Raw genomic sequence first — 16936 nt, forward strand, 5'->3', positions numbered from 1 at the left:
ACTAAGTGTCCTCACCTGAGTTCTGTCGGGGTGGAGGTGTCTGTGACCTGGGGAGGGGGCTTAATGTGTGGGTCACTAGATTTCTCTGTCATGGATTTCCTTTGTATCTTATTTGATGTATTTAAGAACATGATTCTAAGGAGAGGTCCACGGCTAGGCTTCACCAGGCTCCCCTGGCAGGGTCGGGGGGGGGGGTCCAGGCACAAGCAAGGCACAGAGCCCCTGACCTAGAGGGTCCCTGAGGGCCCTTCTAGCCCCAGAACCACCCTGGCCAACAGGAGCCCATGGTGGGAGCTGCTGTCCATCGATGGAGGTGGGGGCGGGGCAAATCACTCAGAGCTACTGCTTTGTGGAGACCAGCTAGTCACATGCCGCCTTTCCCTTCCCATCCTGACCTCACAGCAGCATGACCGGTACTCTGGCTTCTGCCCAGGGGCCAACGGGAACCTAATTCAGGCCATTGGCCAGCAGAGCCCGGCCTCTCTCTTGTGATTGGCTTAGCTGGAGGCAGGGTTCTGCCCCTGCTGGGCCAGAGAACTGGGGCTAAAACTGCTATTGACGTTGTCCAGAGAAGGTCAGCTGGCACCTGACTGCCCCACCAAAGGGGAGGGTGCTGGCCGCAGACAAAGGGAGAAGACTTTTCTTATCTGCATTCCTGGCCTCAACAGCTCCGAGGGCCAGGGACAGGGATGAGGGTCAGCCAGGAGCCCTGAACCTCCCTCTGTTCCTCCGAAGGTCCTCTGTTCCTAGAAGGTCAGCTGGCATCTGGCTGCCCCACCCCAGGGGAGGGTGCTGGCCCCAGACAAAAGGAGAAGACTTTTTTTATCTGCATTCCTGGCCTCAACAGCCCCGAGGGCCAGGGACAGGGATGAGGGTCAGCCAGGAGCCCTGAACCTCCCTCTGTTCCTCAGTCAGGGCTGTTTGTCCTGTTCACTGTCTGGGCACCTGTCAGAACTGGGACCTCGCCCTGCTCACTCCACCCTCCCACCCACAGCTTTTACAGATGGATGAAATAATCATAGAATTCTAGAGCTAATCCAATTAAACCCAAACCCCAGATTTTACAGAGGGGAAAACTGAGCCCCAAAGGGAAGAGACTGCCCAAAGTCACCCAAGTGACAAATCCCTTCTCCGAGCCTCAGTTTCCCCGTCTATAAGATCCAGGGTTTGGGTCTAGTCCAGCCTCCCCTTCGTCCCTTGCTGTTCAAAGTTTTATTAATACTTGAAGGTTGCAAAGCTGGGTTACACATGTTAGCAACACAGCTCTGCCACCCTCCTCTCCACCCTCAAGTAGTTCCTGATGAGGCCTTGGGTCCCCGGCCAAGAGCAGGCACTCGCTGCCTTCCCACTGCTCTCCAGGGTGTTGGTGGTAACAGATATGCCTGAGAGAGGGGAGCTGGGGAGACCCCAGCCCCCTTCAGGGAAGCTCCCTCACTTCCAGCTCTGGGGTCGATTCTAGGAGCTGTTAGAGCTGGAAGGACCTTGAGCCCATATTGCAGATAAAGAAAGTGAGGCTCAGAAGGGGAAATGACTTAGAGCAGCTGGGATTTAAATCCAGATCAATCATTCTGTAAATAAGCAGTTATTAAGCACCCGCAGTTTGCCTGTGGTACAAAGATAAAAATGGAGCAGTTCTCAGAGACATTCTTTCCCAAAGGGAGTGCTTGCCCCAGCCCATAGCAAGGGGGGCCTGGGGCCAGTGCTGCTTCAGTTCCCCCAAATCACCCAATCGCCGACAGGATGGGCGAGGCCAGCTGTGCCTCAGAAAAAGTCCCTAAGCTTGGGGTGAGTCAGCAGTGAGCTGATTAGAGGGGAGGAGCAGCCTCCCTCCCTGCAGGACTCCCGGTGGCTCTGCTTGTGACAGCGGGGAGGCACTGGGCCCGGGCTCCTTGTGGCTGTGCCCCCTGTTCCCCCCATTCCTGGCCAGGTGCTCGGTCCCCTTTCCCAAGAGAAGGAGGTATCCTCCCTTGCTCCTTCCAGCTCCTGGTCAGTGTGATCACCTTCAGCGCCTTTGGGGTCCCCCTTTTTCTGAACACCCAGGAACGGTGTTCCAGGCTTCCTATCACTCATCTGGGTTCCCATCCCTCTCTTTGTCCCCCCAGCTCGGTGCCCTGTGCAGGTCATAGACATTCTCTTTCTGTGTGGCTGTATATGTAATAAATAAATAAAAACTGGGCTTGGGAATGAAAGGCAGTAGAGAGAGAGGATGGAGGGAGTCTATGAAGTGGAGGAGAGAAGGCACCCCAGGCAGAGGAGCTGGCCTGTGCCAAAAGCCTGGAGACTGGAAATTAGTCTCTTGTGGGAGGAAGAGCCAAGGGACGGGCTGGGCTGAATGCAGAGGGTGAGGAGGAAAGCTGAGGCTGAACTCAGGGCAGAGCCATGAGGGGAAAGGTGGACTTTTCCTGGAGGTAACAGGGAGCCTCAGGAGTTCACCGAGTAGGGGAGGGAGGTCTGCATTGAGGAGAGTCCCTGGGGTGCTCAGTGAAGGTGAATTAGAGCCAGGAGAGAGTGAAGGCTGGGCAGGTGTCAGGAGGCTGGCGGGAGAGGAGAGAGAAGGCAGGAGGGTGGCGGGCGGCTGGGCATGATTATCGAGACACATCTTGGCTCCTGGCTGTTCTTAAGCATGTAACATAAGCATCAGAGGCAGGGAGGTATAGGGGATGGACAGCTGGCTGCAGCCTAGAGGACCCGGGTTCCAATCCTGCCCCTGAGCCACACCTGCTTTGTGACTCTGGCTCCGGCAGTCCACCTCTCTGTGCCCTGGGCAGCTCTGGGACTCGGAAGTTGCTGCATTGGTGAAGGGAGCTAACTTATTCCAGAGTTTCCTCCCTATCCAGGTGAAATCCCGGTCCTGCCCCTTGTAATAGAGACCTTCATTCACCAATCAGTGACAATTTATTAAGCACCAATTTTTACTGTGTGTTTCCTCACTTCTCTGAGAGAGACGTTGTAAAGGAATTATTATACCCATTTTACCCATGAGGAAACTGAGGTTCAGAGGGCCCCTCCCATGGCCACACAGCTGGTACCCATGAGGTCTCCTCCCTTCTGACTCCCTGATCCCACCTGGGTCCTGAGGTATTGGACCATTGAGAATTGGATTCCAACCAAAGTGTGTGTGTGTGTGTGTGTGTGTGTGTGTGTGTGTGTGTGTGTGTGTGTGTGTGTGTGTGTGTGTCTCCGTCTCCCCAGAATGCTAGGGAGCATACCCCACCCCCACAGCCAATCGATGCAGGGAGGCTGGGGGGTCTTGAGTCCTGGTGAGGGGGAGGCAGGGGCCTTCCAGCTAAAGTGCCAACCTTTGAAGGAGTAACCTTTGAAGGAGAGAACAGGCATCTTTTAAAAATTGAATGGAGACCCCTGTGTTTTTACGGCTCTCATTTCCAGTTATGCCCCCTAGCCTGAGTCCTACTGGAGCTGCAGGGCTCCTCATCCCTTCTTCAGGGGCCAAACTTGCAGAAAGGCATCTATGGAGCACCTACTGTGTGGGCTTTGGCACCCTCTGTGCCCCTGGCCACAGGGAAGGTGCCCAGCCTGCATGGGCAGTGGGAGCTCCTATGCAGCTTCATGAAGACAAATACAATGGCAGGAGGGGAAGGGGAGGGTGGAGGGCCCATTTAGAGATGTGCAGATGAAAGGCACTTCCTGCTCCCATTCTTCTCTCACATCTTCCTGAAGCTTCAAAGGGGGGAAATGGAGGCCTGCAGGGTGGTAGGCTAACAGTGATTTACAGATGTTGGCCAGGAAAATGCAGATTCTAGAGGATGAGGGTTGGGCATGGAGTGAGAGAGAACAGATGGCCGGCCCATGGGCTGCACTGGCCCCCAGCTGTGGGCGAGGGGAATCCTCTGCAGAAAGTCATGGAGGAGAGAGGGCTGCAATCTGCTCTGGAGGAAGGGACACCCCCAGGAGGGAGAGCCAATCTAGTGACAATTCAGGACCTGCTACTCTGAGCGCCTTTCACCCAAGGTGGCAACCCTGAGGTAGGAGGGCTGTGCCAAGGCTTGTTTGCAGAGCTAAGCCATCAAGAATTTGTTGGCTTTGTGCGGCAGCACCTGACTTGGCAGTCTTTCCAGGGTGAATGGTATTTGGGACTGAGACAAAGATGATTCCACCTTGTTACACATTTTATTCAGATTTTTCCATTTGATGGTCTGTCTTAGCCTTCGTATTACTGCTGTCAGGTCAGTCTTTTAGGAAAGTCTGTGGTTCTGAGGAAGTAGAGACAGAGCGGGGGAGCAGTGTTGGGGGCCGAAGAGTGGCTCACACAACCACAGACAGGCCACCCTCCTGGGCCTCAGTTTCCTCATCTGTAAACTAGGAAGCTAAACTAAAGATCCCCTCCAGCCCCAAATCCTCTCCATCAACAAGCACTTAGTGATCGAGTACTCTGTGCCAGGTCTCCAGTCCATAAACAGTTGGTAAGCACCTACTATGTGCAAAAGGTACACAGACCAAGGAGAAGCAGGTGGGCCCTGGGGGGCCATGTCCATTGATCCTGTCCCCATATTGGGGGGGGGCAGCTTCTGGACAATCAGGAAAGTCTTCAGTAAGAGGGGTAATCTGTCCCTTGCATGTGAAGAAACCAGCTGATAATTCAGTCTGACTCCGCCTGAGGCAGAGACCCCCTCCACAATCCCTGGCCTGTGGCCATCCCACCTTTGTCTGAATACCTGCAGCGACACAGAGGTCATTCCCTACTGATGGAGGCAGCCTCCACAGGGAGCACCCAGTGAGGGCCGGGACCCAGGTGCCTACCTCTCAGCCTGGATGCTGCCCAGTACTGGCTGCTCATTCCGGCGCTAGAGAGACAGAGACCTCTTCCCACCAGAGATGTCTCAGCTTCTTCTCAGTGGCCAGGCCGGGGAAGGTCAGCCCTGCCAGGGCCTCCCAGGCCGTAGAAGGTCATGCTCTTTCGGGTCTGGGGAGTGGTCAGGCAGAGGCCTTTCCTTGAAGTTCTGAGATCCTCTGATTTGCTGGGAGATCAGGCTCAGACTTGCCCAGGATTAGCCAGCTCAGAAGGATAAAGAGTCCTGACTCAGAGCCCAGCATTCTTGCAGAAGCCCTGGCTGATCCAGCTCCATGGGTTTCAGGGGCCTATGAATGCTTTTGCCATTGGTGGCTGCCATTCCTTGGAGCCCCTTGGCCCACACCACCCCGCAGCCAGGGCCGAGCCTGTGAGCCCAGAGAATGGAATGCAGCTGCCAGGAAGAGGCCTCCTGAGGCCTGCTGGGCAGCTTGGGTGGGCAGGGCAGGATGTTTCTCTAGCCTGGAATGAAGAGGCAGCAGCTCCCACTGCGTTAAGTAAGAGAGAAGGGTCTCTGCAGCTGATGGTAATAGGGATTCCAACAGGAGGAGGGAGTAGATTCCCAGAAGGGGGACACATTGAGGGCACCCATTTCCTTGTACTCTGGAGTACCTGGAGGAGAGGAAAGGTGTCATGAGGCCGGAAGAGTCTAGGATAGGGGCAGGCCGTGAAGGACTTCCAAGGCCAAATAGAAAAGTGAGTTTACAGTGGATCCTGGGGGGTAATAGTGAGCCCAGGGTGCTGACTGAGCAAGGGAGTGGTGGTCTGGACTGACTCCCCTCGGCAGCTGGCTCTCCAGGATGGTTGGAGAAGAGAAGGGCTGGAGGCTAAGAAGCCTAGGGTCATCCAGGAAGCCCCACCTCCCCTGACTAGGACACAGAGATGGAGGTTGCCCCAGGCCCAGCTCAGGGGATGCTCTCCACCTCCCCCCACATCACCCCTCCTGGGTTAAATAGCCTGGGAAGGGCACCTGCTCTGCCACAGGTGGACGAAACAATCAACGGGTTTATTTTCTGAAGTGCCCCTTGGGGGCAGGCTCTGTGCCCAGCACTGGGGAGAAAAAGATGGAAAAAGTCCTTGCTCCCCAAGGAGCTTATGTTCTGGGGGCCCGGGGAGTCCTCATCAGCTGTAACTCACAGACCAGATCTAATCCTAGGGACAGCCCCCCAACAAGTTGTCAGTGGGCATGGGCCGGGCAGGGGCTCTGAGAGTCCCTACAAATGAAAGTTTGTGGCCCATCATTTCATCGGTGGTTGGAGGACCCCTTGAACTGGTCAGGGAGAGCAGCCTGGAAGCTGAGCCAGTACACAGTGCCAATGCCCCAGGGAGATAAGGGTGGGCCTGGGGACCCTGGCCACCCCAAGAGCTGATTCCTGCTCAGCCCTGATAAAAGCTGGGAGATGGCCAGAGGCTCTGGAGGACTGGGGGAAGGGGATGCTTCTAGCTTGGATTGGGCCATCTGCTGGCTGAAGGACAGCCTTTCCCACCTAGATGACCCTTCTCCAGCAGATCCTGTGTGTACAAGGACAGGGACAGTCCAAAAAGCCATGCACACAGTGGGTACTTAGTGAGGAATGCTTGTTGATTCGGTAAAATCCCTGGTGAATGTTGGGCAGGCAAATGGTAGACGCTGTTCCTCCCACAGCAGCCTGATCAAGTGGGCTTCCCTAAAATGGAAAAAGTAGTGAGGTCCCATAGCCCTTAGGGCCATAGAAAGAGCTGAGAGGTATCTGGCATCGTAAGAACACTGCAGACATCTAACAAGTCTCCCAGCAGCCTCAGGAAGCCAGGACTGCGGGCATCATCGCCCCTAGATTACATGGCCCACAGCGGGAAGGGCATCTGACCACCAGCCGGCCGACGATAGCCTCCCCACAGCCACACTGCCGATGGCTCCCCTGCATAGAGAGGGGGTCCCCAAAAGGCTTCTTTCTGCTCTGGGCAGCCCTGAGAAAGTAACCCATCATTCTCTTTCTGTAGCTTTGAGGCCCCAGCCTGAAAACTGCTCTGGCAGAAACAGACCAGCTGTAAAATGTCTTTCCTTCCCTCCCCCCCATTGCCTTGTTCTCTGCTGCATCTGTGCCATGATGTGCCTAGCATGCGGCACCATTGTCATCACACCAGCTTAAAAGGCAGGGCAACGGCCCAGTGGAAACAACTCCTAGCCTCCCTGTCACTGGCTACTGCATGACCTTGGGCGAGTCACAGCCTCCCCAGCTGAGCCTCCGTGTCATCTGTAAAATGGGGGGGGGGGGGGATTGGGCTGGCCCCTGTAGAATGCCATGCACTTGATTTGGTGAATTGGGGAAGTGAGGCCCCGACTAGAAGGGGCCCTGTCTGTCCCCTCTCCCCTCACCCCCGCCCCTGCTCTAGAAGAGCGAATCCCTGGGAGAAGCAATAGGCCCTTCACCCTTCTCCGTGTCTTGCAGCTCCTGCACGGCAGATGCAGAGAGAGACGGCAGTGGTAAGTGGGAAGCTGTGCGGGTCCCCAGACCCAGAGAGAGGTGGGCCCAGCCCCTGCGGGTGGTGGGTCAGGGGCCCCTGAGTAGAGACCCTATGTCTGAGCAGGGATCCGATCCGATCCAAGCTTAGAATGGACAAGCCCCAGGGACACCCAGGAGAGAGCCTGGCGGGAGGGGGACTCTGTGGGGGCCTTTCTGGTTCTTCAAGGTGGTGCTTCTTGCGAGCATGGGGCCAAGCTCTGTGGTTTCTCTGCAGCCAAGCCAGGGGCTAGCCCCTTCCCAGCAGAGCTCTCCTCAGGGCTGGTGAGCTTTCCGGCCCTGGCTGCTTGGTAACAGCCCCTGCCCACATGCCAAGGGGCTCCCTGGAGCATGACTCAACTTCTGTACCTCACCTTCCCTCTCAGCTCCAGTGCCAGGCCAGAGGTTGCTTTCCAAGGCCTAGAGGCCTGGCTTAGACTGACCTTGCCCAGGCTCAGGTGTGGAGCCTCCTTCCCATCACCTAGCTGCCAGGAAGGGGGGTGAGGCACGAGGTGGAAGGAGCTAGAGCTATGGGCCCGCCCCTCCCCAGCCCTTCCAGGCTTTCACAAAATCTGTGGCTGGCCTGAGAGCTGGGAGGGAAGCCAGAGAAAGGAGAGGCAGACTGACAGACAGATGGGGAGAAAGAAAGGAGGGAGAGAGACAGACAGACAGACAGAGGAGGAGAAAGAAAGGAGACAGACAGACAGACGGACAGAGGGAAGAAAGAAAGGAGGGGGAGAGAGAGAGAAGGTTGGGGTGGAAGAGAGGGAGAGAAGAGGCAAAGAACAAGGGATAAAGAAAGGGGAGGAAGCAGAGACAGACAGATGGGCTCAGAGGCCCCCACAGCTGGCCCCATGGGGGAGGGGCTGTGACCTGGCAGAGGCCCCTTCTGTAGCCAGGGTGGGGCTCACTACTTCCCAAGCATGGCCTTTCACTTGGGTCCCCAGTGCCTGGCACTTTCCTGGCCAGTGTAGAATTGGATTGGATTCAGACAGCCCCAGGTGTGGGGAGCCTCCAGTGAGAGGTTGGCCTGAATAGCCCCCAGACCCTTGTAGCTGTCCTTCTGTGACCTCTGGCCCAGTGGCCCTCTCCCTGGCTTGTCCCCACTTCTCCCCATCAGGCATAGAAACATTCCCTGAGTTGAAAGGCTGGGTTCTCCTCATGGCTCCACCTGAGGCCAGGCAGGGGCTCAGGGGAAGGGCCCAGCACTGATGGTTCATAAGTTTAGTGCCAGAAGGGGCCCCGGAGGAGGAAACTGAGGCCCAGAGACCTGCCCCAGGTCACCCGGCCCCAAGAGCTGACCAACAGGCCGTTGCTTGGTGCAGGAGCTGGTAAGAGAGAGAAGCAGTTCCAGGTCCATCGGGCCTTTGGGGACCGGAGGGACGGCGTCACCGGTGCCCGCACCTACTTCTATGCCAACGAGGCCAAGTGCGACCATCACATGGAGAACTTCCTGCGCTGCATCGATGCTTCTGGTGAGCGGCCCTGGGCCGGGCGGCCCCTGGCAGAGGCCTCCCCCCCGGCCCCACACCAGGTCTTAGCGCGGCCCTGGGAGGTGGGTAGTGCACAATGGCAACCTCTCCATGCCACCTGTGAGGTTCAGCAGGCGCCCCTCTCTGGAATGGGGAGCAGTGGGGACCACGGGGGCGGGGTGAGCAGCTCAGACAGGATCGGAGCTAGATAGGACGTGGTCCGTCCCGTTTTGCCAAAGAGGAAACTGGGGCCCAGAGACACAAAGAATGACTGCCTCACAGTCACACAGTAAGTCAGTGGCAGAGCCAGGATCAAAACTGGTTCAAATCAACAAATTTGTCCAATATTTATTAAGCACCTACTGTACGCAGAGCTCTGTGCTGCTCTAAAAGAAATGTAGCCCCAGCGTTCATGGAGATGCCACCTGGTGGTGAGCGGGAGCACCGTTCCACTAAGAAGGACGTGGCAAGCCAGGCGCTGGCTGAGGATCAGGGAAGGCTGCCTGGAGGAGGCAGAGAAGACGGGCTTTGGATGAAGGAGGAGGAAACAGAGGCTTGGAGGTGGGAGCTGCAGGGTGTGCACAAGAGATAGCAGATTCAACTGGAACCTGGAGCACGGAGGGCAGTGATAGGAGCCCTCGGTGACCCTGCACGAGCCGCTTCCCTGCTGCTTGCTTGTTTCCTCATCTGTAAAATGGGGGCAGTCGCAGCCCCTCCCTCTCAGGAGATCAAGTTTGTGAAGTGCTTTGCAGACCTTCAAGCATTCAGTACGTCCGTGCAGGACCCTGATCATGCGGGCCTTGTGGGATGCCCTCTGGAGGAGTCTGGAGGAGTTTGCTTTTTGGGAATTCAGGGTGGTTCCTGAGGACGTTCAGAGTAAGACTGGTTTGGCCAGTTTCCCCAGGCTGACACTCCCTAGGACAAGCTCGACTTTGCGGTCAGTGGAAGCCCCTGCTGAGGTCAGAGCCTCCCCGACTGCTCGGTCGGCCACCTCTGCCTCGGTTTCACCACAAAGGGCCATAAGATCTCTGAGCTCGGCCCCACACACCCATCAGATTCACAAGAAGGTCGTAGCCAGACCCTGGAGATTCAGACTAGAAAGACCGATTCCAGACGATATTAGAGAAGCCTCACCCACCCACCGACCTGGATGGATGAGTTGGGAGGTCCCCAAGGCTACCATTCAGTAAATGCAAAGAGAATCCATTCCAGGCCGTCTGGGGCCCGGGCAGTCGGGGGGCCCAGGACAGGCTTTGTGCAGAAGCTTTCCCTGCATCGTGAAGGAATTGGGAATCTGAGAGGTAGAGGTGAGGAGGGCAGGCGTTCCAGGCATAGTGAACAGCTCGTGCAAAGGCACGGAGGTGGGAGTCAGGAACAGAGAGAAAAGCCAGTTTAGCCAGAATTCAGGGGGCATAAATAATGAGCCTGCAGTGAGGGGCTTGGAAAGCTAAACAGAGGAGTTGATGCTGGACCCTCAAGGCACCAGGGAGCTACCAGAGGGCACTGAGGAGGGGAGGGACAGGGTCAGACCTGGGCACAGTGGAACATTCATCTGGGGACTGCCGTGAGGGGAGGGCTGTCACTTCCAGAATGCCACGGGCGAGAAGGTGCTTTACTTCTCTGGACAAAGGTCTCCTGAAGTGCTGGGCCCCGCTTCCACCGTGGCACAGGAGGACCTGTGTCCCCACCAGGCTGCATCAGGCATAGAGGCAGAGGGGACTGGAGCCAATGGGGCTTCACTAGATGGCCGGGAAACGGCCCAGCTGATGCCCTACTCGGGGCGGTGTCCGACCAGGCCCTCAAGGAAGACTGTAAAAGCTGATGGTCACAGGGCATGTGCTCCTCGGGAGGACACAGGCTGGGCCAGCTTGGGCAGGGCGGGCCTGATGCCCAGAGGGACATCATAGTAACAAGAACAGCATCTCTATGACACCTACTAGTGCCAGGCTCGCTACATACTTCACAAGTGTGAACTCGTTGGAGTCTCACAACTTGGAGAGAGCAGTACTTCTATCATCTCCATTTTACAGATGAAGACACTAAGGCAGCCTAAGTGTCACTAAGTGACTTGCCCAAGGTCTCTTGGTGAATAATTGTCTGAAGCCAAATTTGAATTTAAGCTTCCTGACTCCAGCGGTAGTGTGGGAGATGGTGGTGGGAGCCCAGCATCATCATGTGCCCAGCACCCAGTAGGCGCCTAATCAGTGATGACCGAGTGGCCATCATGGTGGAGATCGATGGGGCAGCGATAATCCCCATGAGGATTCCTGCTCAGGGAAGGGTAGGACCTTGGACTAGTAGGGCATCGTCCTCAGAGGCCACAAAGCAGTCCTCTGAGAGGAAGCCTGGCTTCTCCAGGTGGCAGCAGTGAGGCACCCTGGGCGGTGCCCAGAGCCGGGCCCAGACAAGGGAAGGACCTTGGCCAGGGCCGCGGCTCCCCAGTGCCCACGCCCCAGGCACTCCTCCCCCTGAGCCCCATTGGCCCTTTAGGAAAGGGCCCCGATGATGGCTCCTGTCGGCTTCTTGGCAGGCAGCGCCAGCGACGACAGCTTCTGCGCCATCAAGCTCACCGCGCTGGGTCGGCCACAGTTCTTGGTAAGTGACCCGGCCCCTTGGCATCCCCCCTCCCCGGCCCGGCTGGCACCCACCCACCTTTCCGGAGGCGGTTCATAGTTTTGTCTTTGTTCTTTATCTCCTTAACCCCCGGGGGTGGTAACTGCCCTCCTAGAGTGTAAGCCCCTTGAGAGCAGGACCTGGGCCTCTGCGGGGAGAGGGCACACGTGTCTGCTCATAAGGCTCCATTATCCATCGATGCTGAGCTCTCCCTGGGGGCCCATCCCTGCCCTCGCCCACAGGCCAGGTGGGGGGCAGGGACGGGAAGGGGGGCCCAGGGGGCAGCGGCCCCTCTACCTGAGCCCTGCCCTGCCCCTCCACAGCTGCAGTTTTCCGAGGTGCTGACCAAGTGGAGGCGGTTCTTCCACCAGATCGCCATCCAGCAGGGCCAGGCCGGGCTTCCAGCCATGGAGACCAAGCTGCAGGTGTCAGAGCTGCAGGTGCGTGGCCAAGCTCTCTGGGTGGCAGAGGATGGCAGTGCCCTCCATCAGGAGGCATGGGTTTGAATCCTGCATGCACTGGGTGAACGTGGACAGATCCCTCCATTTCCTCATCCGAAAAAGGAGGGGCTGGCCTGTGTGATGCCTCTGAGAAGCCTTCCAGGTCTAAAACGTCCCATGACTTGGGCAGTCCAGGTGCTGGATTGGGCAGCCCGGGCCTTACGTTGATGCGAGCACCCATTTCTCTCCCTTGTGCCTGAAGCTTCCATCCCACCACGGGCAGCAGAATCGCCCGTGTCACCTGGGAGGAGAGCAGAGCTCAGGCAGAAGCCACTGGCCTAGGGCCCACAGCCCATGAGCTCTGCCGGGTGGGGCCCGAGGGTCAGGGCCCCAGCGGCCTGGCAGCCAGAGAAGCCTGGCTGTCCTCTCTCAAGCCACCCAAAGGGCTGGCAGAGGCCAGCTTGTCCGGCTCTGGTTGGATGGCCGAGGGAGCCCTGGTGGACCCTGCGGCCGGCCCTCAGCTGTGTGGAGCTCAGCCTGGCCGTGCCCAGGGTCCAGGGAGAGGCAATCTGGCACAATGAAAGGGTCATGGGTGCCAAGCCCGCTCCTGCACTGATTAGCTGGGTGACCCTGCCCCTCTGAACCTCAGTTTCCTCCTCTGTAAAATGCAGCTGATCCTCCCTGTCAAGGTTCTGCCTCCGGGTGTCTGGGGGCAGGAGATGAGGTGAAGGGATTTCGGGAGGCCGGGGCTGCGGGCCAGGGTCCTGGGTCCTGGGCCAGGCCACGCCCTGGCTGGCGAGCTCTGCCTCTATTTCGAGATTGTGAAGGTGAAGTACCATCACCCTCCGTCCTCTCCCCGCCCAAGCAGTAGGTCCCTGGGTACCCCCTTAGGGATTGGGGTCACCGGCCCATGATCCCCTGTGCTCATGTTGCAGAAGAGCCTGGAGAGCATGGGCATCACCGCCAAGTGCGAGATCCAGAGCTGGTTCACAGGGGAGCTGCTGGGGGTGTCCGGGTAAGTGGGGCGGGGGCACCCGCAGGAAGCATGCCCCCCCGGTGTCCTCAGCCGTGACCTGGGGGTGGGGGGGGACCGAGCAAGCGCCAGACTTGGCCTGGAGGGCCTGCCACTTCCCCAGCATGAGTGTCTATACCGGGTGCAGCTCGGCCTCACCTTAGCTTCAGGGGCGCCTGCTGGAGGTGGCCCGGCTAAGACAAATTCAGCCCCGGTGTCGGTGTGGCCTGGGGAGGGGGACCATGGCCCGGGGGGGGGCAGGGCCCAAGGGGCCACCGTGCCAGTGGTCCAATGGCGGCCCTCCTCTGCTCAGCACCGTGGACTTGCTGGACTGGAACAGCCTCATCGACAACAGGACCCAGCTGTCCAGACTCCTCCTCGTGCCCAATGTACAGGTATGGAGGCCAGGGGCCCTCCCCCTCCCCCCTCCCTCATCTCCTCCTCCCTCCCTTCCTCTTCCCCTTCCCTCCTCCTTCTCCTGTCCCTCCCCCTCCCCTCCTTCTCCTCCTCCCTCTCTTCCTCCTCCTCTTCCCTCCTCCTTCTTCTCCTCTCCCTCCCCCTCTTCCCCCTTCCCCCTCCTCACCCCCCCCACCTCTCACCTCCCCAACTGTCTCCACCCTCCCTTCTGCAGCTCCTGTCCCCCATACCAGGGCCATGTTGCTATCTTGATGAATCCAGGCTCTCCCCATTTGGACGTCCCCTGCAGTAATGCCGCTCTCAACCCCTCCCTACCTGCTAGGCCAAAGGGCTTCCACCCAGTGTGCTGGGCCCTCCCCTGGCTACAGGACCTCCCTGGTGGCACGTTGGCCTGCTCTCTCATGGGCACTGCGTAAGTGGTGACCAGCTGCTGCCAGGCACCCTGTCCTCTTCGGGGTGACCCTCAGACTTCATTCTTACCTGACAGCAGCCCCACGAGAACACTGGGGTTACGGGCAGTGGTCAGTCAGGATTCCAAAGTACGCTGCCCACCTCCTGATATAGGAGGCCGGGTGCTTTCTGGCCCCTCAGCCCAGCTGCCAGTCATCAAGGCTGCTCCAGGCTGCACCTATGTGCCTTTGGACTTGGCCCAGCTACCCTGTGTCCCCCACACCGAGGGCCCAGGGCCACTCCAGGGGCCTGGCCAGCAGGGATCAATGGGGACTTCTGGCCAGGGCCCCGGGTTACTTACACACACACACACACACACACACACACACACACACACACGTCCCAGAAAGGTGCTGGTAGCTACTGAGGCTCTGCTGAGGCCTCCTGGGAGGGCTCTGTCCCTCCATTCTGAAATCACCCCTGATTTGGACCCCTGTGGATGCTGATGGTACAGAAGGATCGCAGGCCTTGGGTTCAGAAGGCCTGGGTGTCAGTGACCTCCTCCCTGGGGAGCAGCCTTGCCCCTCTCTGGGCCTGTGCTGTGGGGGAGGGTGGACTCCATCAGCTGAGTGTGGAGGCGCTCATGGGGCATTTATTAAGCACTTGCTGGGTGCCAGGTGTTAGACTACGCACTGAGAAGGGCAGAAGGTGATGCCTGCCCTGGCGCGGCACCCGGGCTAAAGGAGGCCATACCAGCCAGACCAAGCAAGTCTGAGAGCAGACGGCTTTAGCAGCTATGGGCACCAGGGAAGGCTCCTGCAGAAGGGAGACATCAAGCTGACCAGGGAAACAAAAAGCAGAATCACAGGGCCTGGGTTCAGATCCTGCCTCTGACCCTTCAGTCCCTTGGTGAACCTCAGGAAGTCTCTGCTTCCCTGGGCCTGTTTCCTCATCTGGACAATGGAGAGATTGGACTCATGCCCCGATGTCCCTTCCAGGCCTGGATCTATGATCCTACCCTGGCCACAGCAGTCGGTGGGGTTTGGGGAAAGTACTGTTGCATTCCTTGTTCTGGCCGATTGCTAACAGCCACACAACTGCACAAAAACGACTCAGCTTCTGAGCCTCAGTTTCCCCTTTTGTAAAAGGGGTGGGAGTGCTATTTGCCCTCACCCCAGGCTCACAGGCCTCCATTCAGCACCTGCTGGGAGCAGGGAAGGCAGAGACAAATGTGAGTTGGCCCCTGCGTCCTCCTGGGCTGAGGGTAAGGACGCCAGGAGGCAAGGCCTCTGACGGCCCTCTGGGACTAGTAAATGTGGCAGGAAATCCGGCCTGATCATGCAGTGCCGTTTGTGACCACTGGAGGCAGCCGAGAGCAGCTGATGGGGATGGAGAAGGACACCTGGACCACTCTGGCTGGAGATGATGGGCTGGGCCCGGAAGCTGGAGACTCCAGAGGCGCAGCTCTGTCCTCCCGGCCCGGGAAGCCGCCCCACAGCCCTCTAGGGACCGCCCGGGTTCTAGAAACAAGCCCCCCCCCCCGAAGCCCACTGGAGCGGGCACCCCTGGAGGGTCCCAGGCTCAGGCACCTCTGCCTGGCCCCACCTGCTCACAGGCAGCCAGGCCTCAGTTTCCCCATCTGTCCAGGAGGTGCAGAGGGAGGGAAAAGCACGTTTGGAGTCGGGAGGCATCCTGCCACGTGACCTTGGGCAAGTCCCTTCTCTTCGAGCCTCATTTCCTTCCTCTCCCTGCCCGGCTCTGCAGGGGCAGCCATCCTTACCCCCGCTGTTCTCCCTGCAGACTGGCCAGCTGGAACCCCTCCTGTCTCACTTCACAGAGGACGAAGACCTTCAGATGAAGAGGATGCTGCAGAGGATAGATGTCTTAGCCAAGGTCAGGCTCTGTGGACCACCCCATGGAGTGGGGGGAGAGAGAAAGGTCACGATGTTTAGGGCCCAAAGAACTGAATCCTGCCTCCACACTTCCCAGATGTGGTCTGAACAGCATTGTCCTTCCACATTCAAGCCTCAGTTTCCCCATCTGTCACATGAGTGTTGAACTTGATGGTCTCTGAGGGAGGAGGGCAAGGGAGATAGCAGCCCTGGGAACCTGAAGCCTCGCACTTGAAATGGGAGACTCTAGGCATGTCCAGAGAGGAGGGGCCGGTGATACCTGGACATGCAGACCCCACCCAACATCACTGTTTAGGACTATGGAAACACGTTTGATGTGGGGGGGGGAACGACACAAGGAGATGGTTTCCATAGGAAGGAGCTATAAACAGGAGGGCTGCTCCCAGGGGTCCCAGGAGGGGCCTGTAAAGGCTTAAGTGAGGAGGAGGAGGAGAGTAGGGAGGCTGAGCCTGGCTCGAGGGTTCATGTCAGGATCAGACTGGGCCAGATGGGTGGGGTGGCAGGAGGTGCTGAGTGGCAGGGGACAGCGGATAGCATGTGATATGGGAGGTGCTGGGCGTTGGGCAGCAGTGTCCGTGGCCGGAGCCTGGGGTGACCCTGGTCCCTGCTCTCCCCTCCCCGTGCAGAGGGCCTTGGAGGTCGGGGTGTGCCTGATGGTGGACGCAGAGCAGACATACTTCCAGCCAGCCATCAGCCGCCTCACCCTGGAGATGCAGCGCAAATTTAACACTCAGAAGCCGGTGATCTTCAACACGTACCAGTGCTACTTGAAGGTAGGGCCTCCAGGCTGGCCGGGGCAGGGCCAGGCTCGAATGCCAGCAGGCAGGCGTCTGCCCTGGGAGCCCCGAGGTGGGGGCCGGGGCCTGCTGGGTAGCTCCTAGTGGCTGGAGTCAGACCCTACCTGGGTGACCTTGGGCAAAGTCCCTTCCTCTCCCTGGGCCTGTTTCCTCATGGAAAATGAAGGGGTTGGGCTGGACAGCCTCTTTGGTCCTGCCTGGCCCTGCTTGTGTAGCAGGCTGTAGAGGCACTTTTAGGCACCCGTGCCCAACCGTGACCCCGACTCTGAAGTGAGGCTGGAGAGCATCTCGCTTGGGCCTTGGGCCTCGAGCCAATGCCACTTTTCTACAATGTCCCCTTCCTCCACAGCCTCTGCCCGGGGGCCAGGCCTTTGCCCTCATGGTCAGATCCAGCCACACTTGCCTGCTCCAAAGCCTGCCTTCCTAATGTCTGAAGACCTCACAATTCCTACTGATGGAGTTATCGTGGTGTTTCTGTTGATTAAGGAGATCCATGATTGCCATGAATTCAGGAACACCACGAAATCCAGCCATAGGCCTTTATTAAGTACCTCCTGTATACCAGGCACTATGCTGGGGATACAAGAACCAGCAG

General features: G+C 58.4%; 1 protein-coding gene across 1 annotated transcript in view; it reads left to right on the forward strand.

The window, feature by feature from the left end:
- The window catches only part of PRODH (proline dehydrogenase 1), a 34686-nt gene that overhangs the window by 11743 nt on the left and 6007 nt on the right, over positions 1 to 16936 (forward strand). The window contains exons 3-10 of the mRNA XM_020996546.1: positions 7237 to 7271; positions 8613 to 8762; positions 11290 to 11354; positions 11696 to 11812; positions 12748 to 12827; positions 13138 to 13219; positions 15432 to 15524; positions 16171 to 16317. Of these exons, the coding sequence (XP_020852205.1) occupies positions 7237 to 7271; positions 8613 to 8762; positions 11290 to 11354; positions 11696 to 11812; positions 12748 to 12827; positions 13138 to 13219; positions 15432 to 15524; positions 16171 to 16317 (769 nt within the window). The remainder of the gene's footprint in view (positions 1 to 7236; positions 7272 to 8612; positions 8763 to 11289; positions 11355 to 11695; positions 11813 to 12747; positions 12828 to 13137; positions 13220 to 15431; positions 15525 to 16170; positions 16318 to 16936) is intronic.

Source organism: Phascolarctos cinereus, unplaced genomic scaffold (genome assembly GCF_003287225.1).
Source record: "Phascolarctos cinereus isolate Bilbo 61053 unplaced genomic scaffold, phaCin_HiC Scaffold_4;HRSCAF=312, whole genome shotgun sequence".
Lineage (NCBI taxonomy): Eukaryota > Metazoa > Chordata > Mammalia > Diprotodontia > Phascolarctidae > Phascolarctos > Phascolarctos cinereus.